This window comes from Procambarus clarkii, chromosome 44 (assembly GCF_040958095.1).
Source record: "Procambarus clarkii isolate CNS0578487 chromosome 44, FALCON_Pclarkii_2.0, whole genome shotgun sequence".
Taxonomy (NCBI): Eukaryota; Metazoa; Arthropoda; class Malacostraca; order Decapoda; family Cambaridae; genus Procambarus; species Procambarus clarkii.
In genome coordinates, this window is record NC_091193.1 from 36,151,049 (window position 1) to 36,162,758 (window position 11,710).

Here is an 11,710-nt window from a genome sequence, read left to right on the forward strand (position 1 = left end):
TTACTTCAGCCAACAACATATCCTTCAACATCGATCTTAACAGACGTCTGGAATCCACCATCATACAGAGTCGTCTCTCGACACCAACCAAAAATTTGGGTATCAGGAAAATAAATATGACTACAGTCGAACACTATGGTAGTAACTCCCAGGCACCTTGTGTGTACGTCGCATTAAATCAGTACTGGAAAAGAGTGGTAAAAGATGTTACTTTTTAATATACGTGTAATATCATAATGATCTTTTAAGAGGAAATGACGTCATATCATTCTGACAGTATATATATTAGTGAATGTAACTCTTAGGCTGTTCATTTGTGCTAATTCACATGGAGAACAAAGAGGCTGGGGCCAAGATAAGCCCTCGTTACCTCCAGTTTAACAGTGAAATAGGGAAAAGTATTAAACTTTAAAACGTTGGAATTTTGCAGGCTCGTAACGTTAGAATATTTCGTCTATTGGTGGAAAAGAGAATTGCTTGTGGAGCCATACCTTCTGAAGGACGATCATGAGGATGCTCTGACTATAATGTGGGATACCTCCTGAATGACAATCAGTTGAGGATGCCCTGACTTATAATGTGGGATACCTCCTGAATGACAATCAGTTGAGTATGCTCTGACTGTCATACTGAAGCGTATGGATACCAATGATACAGCATGATAACATTCATTAAGTTATCTTCTCAGCTCATTACCACCAACTTTTTCACCAGAAAAATGGATGGAATTGAAATATCTATTCCCATAAATGTAAAGGTTGAAGCTTATCATCTTCTTTCCTCACAAATTGTAAGTATTAGTTATCATTCTCTTTCATTATTATATGTCGTACCTAGTAGTCTTTATGGGTTAATTTAGGTTAGGTAGCCGAAAATTTTAATAATATTTATGAAAAAACATTGAAATTTTTTTTTTACAGGCTGAAGGAAGGATGGATGTTATTCTACATTTACCTTCTACTCTCCCTGACCTGTTTACCCAATTATCATATAATATACTGATGATTGATTACTTCAACTTCAATGAGTGTTTATTGGTCAGCATTAATGAACCAATGGAATAAGTATATGGCTCCTATTTTAGAGAAGTGTGGAAATGAAACTGTTAGGTATACCTTTAGTGATGTTATTGAGAAAAAGGGATGTAGCCCACAGATTCAAAAAAGTGATTTTAGAAATAGTTCTACTGATTTAATCGGAGCATTAAAGAAAATTCAAGAGGAAATTGAAAGTTGTCAATCAAAAGATATTAAAGTGTTTTTTATTACTGATGGCTTCCATAGTGTATCAAGAGATAAGGCTGAAACTCAACTTGAAAAAATGAAATGTCCTGTTGGAAAAAAGTGTGAATTTTTTGTGTTAGGAATTGGAAAAGAATATCCAGTTAAACAGAGTTTATTTTTACAAGCACAACTTAATACTGGAAATACAATACCAAATTTATTTCAAGTACTTGAAATGGATGATATGGAAGATGTAATGAAGAATATAAGTAGTCATTGCAGTTCTGTAAAAATACGTTTATCTGTAGAAGGCTCTTTATTGCCTGGTGGAACATTAGAAAGTGAATTTTATCTTGATGAGTATGTTTATCTTAAACAATATAATGGTGAAAAAATATACATGTTTACAAATAGCAAAACTGAATATATTCTTCATTTACAATTTCAAGATTTAAATGTAAAAATAATGGATCAACTGATTACACAATGGAATCGGAGAATAATTCAAATTTATAACAAAGACAAAGAGAAATTTTTTTGAGAGAGAGAGATTATTAACATAGAAAAGAAAATTTGTGATGAACTATTTCTAAGGATTATGAACATAAAAGATGTAAGAGGTAATTTTACTGGGCGTTTTAAGGGAGTTTACACCAATATTGAAACTAATCTCAGGGAAAAAATCAATGGAATAAAGAAACTTATTGAGGAAGGACAATATCTTAAAGAAATGGAATTAGCTGGTGTAGTTTTGAACTCAATAACAGTATCAAGTCACTACTATTCAAAGAAGGCCTATCAACTAAAAGGATACACTGACAATGACTTTAAAAAGGATATAGATGATTTTGTGAAAATATTTGAAAAAGTAAAACACCATATTCTTGCATTACAAGTTTTACCGGAAAATTGTTGTAGGATTTCTCTCACTTCAACAGTCAGTGATTTACAAGAACCAAAATTTCTAACACTGTTAAATTCAGTCAATAAATTCCAGTTATCGACAGTTTGGAACATAACAGGCATTCCTGTACTTTTTCGTAACTTAAACTGTACAGTCTTAAATATTTGGTCATATAATATTATTCAAATTGTTGAAGCCCCTTTGATTTAATTGGAGTGACAGCCCTTGTGGATTTTGTTAACATATATGGGGAAGTTGGTCATAAATACAATGAAATTGAAATTATTAATGTTAAACAAGAAACTCGCTTTAATGCTATTATACCAATTTTCACACCTGAGGAGGCTCATGTTATGGGATCACTGATGGAAACTAACCTTTTTGCTAAAATGATGACTTTTGCAGTTTTGAGGAATCCGATTATTAAGGATCACAATGCTCATCTAGGATCATTAGCTGTCTTGTTGATAAAACTCTTTGAGAAGTATCCAATTAAAAGCCGACCCATGTATGTTTGTAGAATAATTAATAGTATTCAAGCTACTGTTGTTAATGGATACATGAAACGATGGAAACTGAAAAAATATTGGGAGATTTTGAAAAGTGAAAATAATATAAATCAAGCATTAATGACAGAGAGTATTTTAAAATTTGATGGAATATCTCTTAAGTGTGAAACGCTAATTAAACCCATGTTCATAATGTATATGATGATGAGAGATAATAACCCAGAGTCCCCTCAGTATATGAAGACTTTAATAAAGAGAATCATGAAAATAATCATTTTAGAATATGTGGGCAGATGTGTTTGTAAAGGCAAATTTGAGTATCCTTACTCACATTTTTTTATCACCTCTGATAAATATAAGAAAGAGAAGCAGAAATGTTTGGAACATAATGTTGAAGAATCTGAATATAATATAGAAAATTATTATACATTACATGAAGTTCGAAAAGCTTTAAAACATTTAAATGTGACCAAACTTTGTCCAGCCAATATTTTTCCTTTAAAGGAAATACAAATAAATGGTGAGAAAATTGCAGCCCTTTATTCATGGTCTCATGCAGGAAATTTGTCTTTAAAAACTTTGAGGATATTTGTTATAGAGATGATGAAGGAATTTGAAGAGTATGAAATCGAATTAGTATTGAATGAGTTGTTTAATGACATTTTTTTTTTAAATGTTTGTATCATGCTTTGAAGTTTCCAAGCTCTCGTGAAAGACTAAAAAAAATTGAGCAAATTGAGGACTATGATAAATGTCGCTTTAATATTAGAAATGAGATGATTAGAGAAGTCATAGAGAAATGGAATCTCAGAGATATTTATAAAAAAAAAGTGGAAAAAAATTGGGTGATGTCATACATGAAAGTTCACCAAGAAATGTTGAATCCAATGACACCTAAGGAAATAATGGATAAAGTCCATCAGATGGGATTGTTTAATTGTGAGAAAACATCATTTCATGATATATATATATTCAGATATGATGTTAAAATCTTAACAAATGCTTGTCAGATATCCACTTGCCCCTATTATCTAATTCCCAGTAAGAATTGTGGTCAACATTTATTTATAGAACGATCCCAAATGGGCGAGGCCTTTCCTCATGCTCTTCACAAAACAGCTCATAAGACTAAATATAGTATTAAAAAAGGTCTTGAAGAATTTCAGAATGGAACATATACGAAAAAAGGAAAGAAATTATTAGATTCAACATATAAAGAATACAAAAAACATTTGATACAATTACAAAAAAATATATAAACATGATTGATACAAGGTAGGGGGATTGTATATTAAACTGATGATTTAGGTTTTTTTTAGAATCAAATTAAAGAAATTAGTTCCTACTGGCGGTGGGAGATTAGTTGTAAGACGTGATACAAAGGAACTCATATCATCTCGAAGTAAATCTGAACGTTCAGTGGCCATAATTTGACGTTTAACATCCTCAAAACTTGTCGCAGAAATAATGTTGGCGGGAAATTTATTTCCTCTGCGATTTATGGAATTAATAGGGGCATTAGATAACACCGTTAATTGGAGAAGTAATGCAGAATAATTTATATTAATGTTTTCAAAGCGTCTAAATATATGATGTAAATTTATTAAACTACATAGTTGACCAAGATGTTTATTAACCCCTCTAATATCTGTAGAATATATTAGAGAGATATTGGGGTTGGCAATCTGTAGATGAACAGCATCAATTAACCACCCGGGACAATTGTTGAAGATCGGATGATTATGACAGGTTCCGTATCGTTTGATTTTATCTGTCATTAGGTATTCACACCATACTCGTGCCATTCGCAAGTCAATGAGGTTGTTTATGCCTATTAGTGATTTATTTTCATAAAGAGCAATATCACGTTTGAAAATGGGATCGAAAATATTTGGGATAAGAGGACATTCAAGCAATTTATGTTGTACAAAGTATAAACTATCACTAATATTTTTACAATCATCTATTAATCCTGAATATACCGAATTGGATGATGTTTGATTAATAGGATAGGTAAAATATGGCATTATAGTAGTAGTAGTAGTAGTAGTAGTAGTAGGAGTACTATTAGTAGTGGTAGTGGTAGTGTTTGTGGTGGTGGTAGTAGTAGTAGTAGTAGTTAATTTGTACATATCATGTGTTGAATCTAATTGATTCTGAATTGAAGTATGTTGGATCATTTTCCAGAGAAAAGCTGTAATATCAGTTCCTGGTTCCAAAAGTTTATAAAGTTCTTTTTTTTTTTTTTTTACAAATTCTATAGTTGCAATGTAATAAAAACATGCATATATATATATATATATATATATATATATATATATATATATATATATATATATATATATATATATATATATATATATATATATATATATATATATATATATATATATATATATATATATATATATATATATATATATATATATATATACTATAACTAGAGAAATAAAAAAAATGAATGAACTTGATGAAATACCTTATGAATTAGTTGATGATGAAGGCCAACCTTTAATTAATAATTTAATTGACTTTGATATTAAAAAGTTACACTTGGTTCCTAAAATACATTTCCTTTCTATTTTTAAGAAAAAACATAAATATATTCAATCTTTTACTCAAAAGGAATCTGCTTTTGTAGCGGCCTTAACATTAGCATTTATTCAATATGGCAAGAAAAATGGATTTATATTAACAATATCAAATATTGTACATGAGTCCCTCTTAGAACCTAATTGGGGAATGTCAAATACATTTCCTCTTGAAATATATTGGCATCGAAATGGTGACTATTCATCACCCAAAACTTTTACTTCAAACCAAAATCATTATATCTTGAACCGTTTTCATCATATTGAAAAAGAAAACAAAAAATCTAAATTAAATATATTTCAGTATACCATATTTCTTATTCTTATAATTTTAATAACATTATTTTGTTTTTATTATTTGTACATATATTTGTTTGATACCTTAGGAGACTGACTTCCAGATGCCAATACTATTTGAAGTACCCCACCCCATTCCCTTTCTTCCTCCTAAAAATGTATCTGTATAACATAGGCGATTTTTTTTTTTTTTTTTTGGCTGGAACCAAGTACATTATCAAATAAAATTTTAGTATATTATAAAAAAATAGATACAATTATGTCAAATCAAAATCCAGTTTTAAGTGATACAGAAGAGATGGAGGAAAATGATTCGGATACTTCAATGGAACAGGAAGAATTGAATAACCCCTCAACTTCAACTTCTACTCCAAAGACAAGAAAATCAAAGCTAAATCGAACCAGCACGACACAGGATGATGATGATTCGGATACTTCAGGGGAACTGGAAGAATTGAATAACCCCTCAACTTCAACTTCTACTCCAAAGACAAAAAAATCAAAGCTAAATCGAACCAGCACGACACAGGATGATGATGATTCACTGGAAGATTTTACAACTTCAACTCCCCAAAAATCAAAGTCAAACCGAACCAACACCCGTCAACGAACATGGGGAACCTCACCAGGCCCAGACACTAGAAGGAGATCATCTTCGGATATTGGATATAACAAACGTATATTATTTCCATTTAAATATTCTATCACGATGAATGATGTGGTAAAAGAGTGTAAATATAAGGTAATAGTATCTGAAAATATAAATCACATTACATTTAACAAGAAATTCTTCACATTTGTAAATTGTAAAACTTTACCATTAAGATTGTTAATTCACCAGTATATTACATTATCAATGTATATAATTATAAATACCAATTATGAACCCAGATCCCGTGGTTCATGTTATCAAGCTGATGGCTCCTATCATTTTCCCACGTCGTTTTGTGGAGATTTGCTCACACACACACAAACACACTGTAGGTTTTTATGATTATAATAAAAAAATTTATGTAATTTTATGATCAGTATTGATTACACTTGTATTAAAAAAATAAAGCAAGCACCTGTTTCTATGACTTGGTAAATGTCATACATTACAACAATTTTTTTCGAATACTTTATTAAATTTACGGTGCTTCAAAATTCATTTCGTCTCTTTCTTCATGGTTTATAATTTTATATGTATTAATCGTTGTAAAAATCACGAGAATTACTGCAATTAGCCCAGCTATGGCATGATGTGACCCCATAACATATTTCATGTGATCATCAGATTTAACTGAATCCATAAATGGTATTTTATCATATACATTCATAACAGATGTTATTGTAATAAACAAACATAAGATAACTAATATAATAAGTATAAAATATGTGAATATTTTATTACCGAACATATCTTTTTTTGTTCTTTTTTATATAGGAGAAAAATAATAAAATGACTATGAAATTTAATTATAATTTAATAATTTAATAGATGTATAAGCTGTTTAGCTGGAGGAACGATTTTTTGGGCATAAGAAACAATTGATTTATATTGATATTGATGGTAAGTTAAGATAAATGTAATTAATAAAAGAGCCATAATAGCAATTACTAATGACATTAATGATTTGGAAATATTTGTTCCCAAAAGATAAAAGGTGGCTAATAAACCAACCAAAAAAGACAGATACATAATAGAAAGGGGCCAATTTGTTTTTTTCTTAACGACATTCATTTTTTCCTGTGATATTTCCTTATTATCATGTCTCTCATTAATTGCGGGAGTTGTTAATGTGGTTGGTATTGGATTCCAATAAGATTCTTCATGTACTCTGTTAGCTATTCTCAAATCCATAACATGAGGTTGAGGTAGTAACTGAGGAAGTTGTTGATGATTCTCTCCTGAAGCCGTTGTTGTTGTTGAAAGATGAGGATGTGCCATTTTATTTAACGATTTTCTTTTATTTTTTTAATTATAGTTTTAATTAATGTTTCACTATTGAAGGGTATTAGTGTTTTGAGTAGATGGCTGTTTATATGTATTAGGGCTTCTTCAAGTGGGAAATAACAGGCAATTTTTTCTTCATCTAAGCGATGACTGAAAGGAAAACGATGCATATAATTCTTAATTGCACGGTTGTTGGTCTTCTTATCATTTAGGTTGAAAATACATCCTAAAGTTCCAAGTATCCAATTTAAACATCGAGACCGAGAGTGCGTAAATTGAATTAAATTATTTGCATTTTCAGGTTCAATTAAAATACTATAATCACACTGATAGGTTTTACCATTCAGTGCTATCCATTCCTCTGATATCATTGGTAAATTATATTGGTTATTATGAATCATCCCCAATTTAATTTTTTTAATAATTGGTATAAAATCTAAATGAAAACAATGTGTTTCTTCCATAAACTCTCTAATTTGGGTAATTATCGGAATCTTTTGATCAATTTTTTCAGGTTGACCACGAGGAAGTGTATACTCCCCCTCTATTGTATTTCCATTATCAAACATATGTTGATATAAATTAACATATTCGGCTTGACTCATGGGGGACGAATTTTCAAAAATAATAACATTTTTCGTTTTATCATTCCATTTATGTCGATAACTTTTATTATTAAGATACGAAATATAAAAGTATGATGGAGAATGTAACATTAGGATTTTGCATTTTTTTAATATAACTTTTTCGTCTGTGCTAAAACATTGACTGGCATCTACATATAAAACCCCTAAAGATTTTTTAGTTTTATTATCATAATTTAATTGGTTTGGTTTTAATTGTATTAATGGCATATTTATAGTGGGAGGAAGATGTGCATTTTTGTAATAAAAATCAGTTTCTTTACAATACTGAGATGACATACTGACTATTTTGTATCTAAAAATGAATGGTGTTTATATAATAATTTATATATTTTTTGTATTCTAACGGAACATGGATAATATTCAGTAATGTGTAGTAGGGAGTGGTGGTAGTGGTGTGATAAGGTTGTTGGGGTGGTGGTGAGATTAGGGTGTGTATATTGTGGGTGTGGGTGATTATAAAAGTTGTGGTGGGGTTGTTGTGTTGGTGGGGTTTGGGGAGGGTGGTGGTGGTGGTGGCGGTGTTTGGGTTGTTGTGTTGGTTGGGTTTTGGGAGGGTGGTGGTGGTGGTGGCAGTGTTTGGGTTATTGTTTGGGTTGTTGTGGGGGTTGTTGTGTTGGTGGGGTTTGGGTTGTTGTGGGGGTTGTTGTGTTGGTGGGGTTTGGGTAGGGTGATGGTGGGGGTGTTGTTTGGGTTGTGGTAGTTTCCATATCTTTTATTATTTGAGGAAAATTTTTTACCAAATTTTTCCCAAATTGTTTTTCCTGACATTTATACCGAAATAAAATATATGAAAACAATACTACAAATTCTTTTTTTTCTACAGTTTCTTTTACAATACTATGTATAATATCTCGAGGTATATTATCATGGTAAATGGTTTGGCGTATGGTATCCATTCCTTCAATTAAAGATTGAATGAGATTTTTTTTATCATTTACAGATACCTCTCGAAATTTTTGTATTGTAATCTCAATCTTGTTCGAGGATAAATCCATGAAACTTTTCAGAAAGCTACATTCCGGATTCCATTGAATATGAAGAAGTAGAGGCTTGTCAGAAATGTCAAAATTCCATAGCCCAAGATTACAAAAAGCACATTTCACATGATCACTAAGACCTGTATAAAAGAATCCAGCTGAACTTAGATCTTCTGAGTTTGGTAATGTAAGTGGCCATGTGCTAAAACTTTCCAGGCGATTTTTACAATCTTCATATGTTCGACCGACACTGGGACAATGATGTGACAATGAGAGGACTAAATTGGATTGCAGAATAACTTCACATAACTCTAAAGGGACATTACCAACGGGTTTTCCCATGAAAAATGGACAATAAGGAACTCTTTGTCTATGTTTATTATGTGGAATATCGTTTATTTGCCAGTTCTTGATAACTGTATTGCAGAAAATACATGCACATGCATCGTTTCTTTTAAGATAAAAAAATCCATCCCTAGCTAAATTTAGAGGGGAAATCCATGGGAATTTCCAATTGTTAAATGTGTCTAGATGTGCACTTTCAAACTTCAAAAAAAAAATGTTGTTAAACATTCTGATAGGTGTTTTAATTTGTGAAATAAATGTACAATTTTGTTCTGGATATACAATTGCATTACTATTTATATTGAATGTAAGTGACAAATGACACTTTACACATTTCCATAGATTTTCTTGTTTGTTATAATAAAACCCATTTCGTTTTAAAATGTTTAAATTTATTTTGAAATTTAAACCTTCTAATGTTTTCATGCTATGTTGTCCACTCATTTTGGTATGTAATTAATGAATGGTAAATTTATTAAATCCGTCTGACCATATTATATATTTACTAGGCATAGCATTATATATATATTTTTTGTTTATTTATATTTCGAGATTCTTCAGGTTTACAGTAAAGGCTTCAAACTCTTCTTTTCAATTCAAATTCCATTATCATCACTAGTGTTCTAGGCTATTTGTAAAAAAAAAAACTTGGTGGTTATATAATAAACATAATGAAATAAAATTAAAATAGTGATAGGATGATATCAAAGCAAAAGAAAAACGAAGAATTTTGCAGCAAACATGAATTTGAGCTAAAGATAAGCCAAATGTTGGAAAAAGGTGGGCCTGGGAGTCGGAAAATTTTCACTCGAGAAAAATTAGCACAATACATTGAGGAAGTCAAAAATGCTAAATTGAAACTGAATTGGAAATCTTCTCATGAATATGATCTATTGTCTCGATATGATGTCAAAAATCTATTTGGGGATGACGTCTTAGTAACCATCGACGAAACTGAACGAAGAATGAAGCGGGAGACCAAGCGGAAACTGACCAGTGACAATCGTCATTCTACTACGGCTGTAACAACAACAACCACAACAACAACAACAACAATAGGAACAACAACAGCTGATCCTGGCCGGATGTGTCGTCGTTTCATACATCAAGGGCAATTGTATGATACGATTTATGATGCACACAGAGCAGTTTGTCACGGAGGAGAAAAAAGAACTTATTTTGAAGCAAGTAAAACTATCGCTAACGTCACTCAACAATCGGTGAAACTCTTTATTTCACTCTGCCACATATGCAATTTGAAACGACTTCCTCGACGAAAAAAAGGGGTAATACGGCCCATTGTATCGGCCAGTTTTGCGGAGCGAGGACAAATGGACTTAATAAATATGCAAAAAGAAGGAGGATGTGTGTATAAATGTATTTTACATTATCAGGATCATTTAACAAAGTTTTCGATTTTACGAGCTCTTCGCAGTAAACGGGCGATTGAAGTGGCACGCCACTTGCTCGATATATTTGCTCTCTTGGGAGCCCCACGAATTTTGCAGAGCGATAACGGCCGTGAATTTGTGGCAGAGGTCATTCAAGAGCTAAAAAACGAAATGTGGCCCAACATGCTCCTCCTTAATAGCAAACCTCGTTATCCACAGAGCCAAGGGAGCATTGAATGTACAAAAGAAAATGTAATTAAAATGCTTGGCAGTTGGATGTGTGAAAATCAAACGCGAGATTGGTCAGCTGGACTTCCCTTTGTGCAATTCACCAAAAACACAGCATATTCACGTGGAATTGGCGTATCGCCTTACAAGGCAGTTTTTGGTATAGAACCGTCAATAAATATGAATAATAATACACCTTCATTAATAAAGATGATTCAATTGAAATTAAGAGAAAAATAGAGGTGATGGGTTAATAGTACATTATTTCTTCAAATTTATTTATGTTAGTTAAAATGCATGTGCTAAATATCAAGGTTCATTATTAATTTATTTTTGTTTTTGTTTTTGTTTTTGTTTTAGGATACGAGAAGTTTGACTGAACTGAAAGTTGGTTGGGAATGAAAAAGACTAAATGAAACTAATACTAGTGTCCCCCCACCCAAAAAAAAAAAAAGATATGAAAAACATACCTCATAAACCCAAAATGGTTCTGGATGGGTTCTACTGAAGATGGATGGGTACCCAGCATCATCACAATTGAAATTCATAATGCAAATATTGGATATAGGTTCGATGATAACTAAATTGTTTGTTGAACTAGTTTCCAACATTGACCATCATATATAGTAATCAACTCAAAAGTGGCATGGACCAGGGGAATC

The 11,710-nt window shown here is 31.4% G+C and overlaps 1 protein-coding gene across 1 annotated transcript; it reads left to right on the forward strand.

The window, feature by feature from the left end:
* The first annotated feature begins 5,783 nt into the window (after positions 1–5,783).
* On the forward strand, positions 5,784–11,428 carry LOC123748826 (uncharacterized). The gene is made up of 2 exons (XM_069300576.1): positions 5,784–6,201; positions 11,409–11,428. The coding sequence occupies exons 1-2, from the start codon at positions 5,784–5,786 to the stop codon at positions 11,426–11,428; spliced, it is 438 nt and encodes a 145-aa protein (XP_069156677.1).
* Positions 11,429–11,710: the final 282 nt, after the last annotated feature.

Bases quoted from the DNA above. Each gene is read 5' to 3' on its own strand.
- LOC123748826 (XM_069300576.1), top strand. From the start codon at position 5,784: ATGTCAAATCAAAATCCAGTTTTAAGTGATACAGAAGAGATGGAGGAA. The intron at 6,202-11,408 runs GTATATTATTTC...TTTTTGTTTTAG, and splicing joins GGATATTGGATATAACAAAC to GATACGAGAAGTTTGACTGA.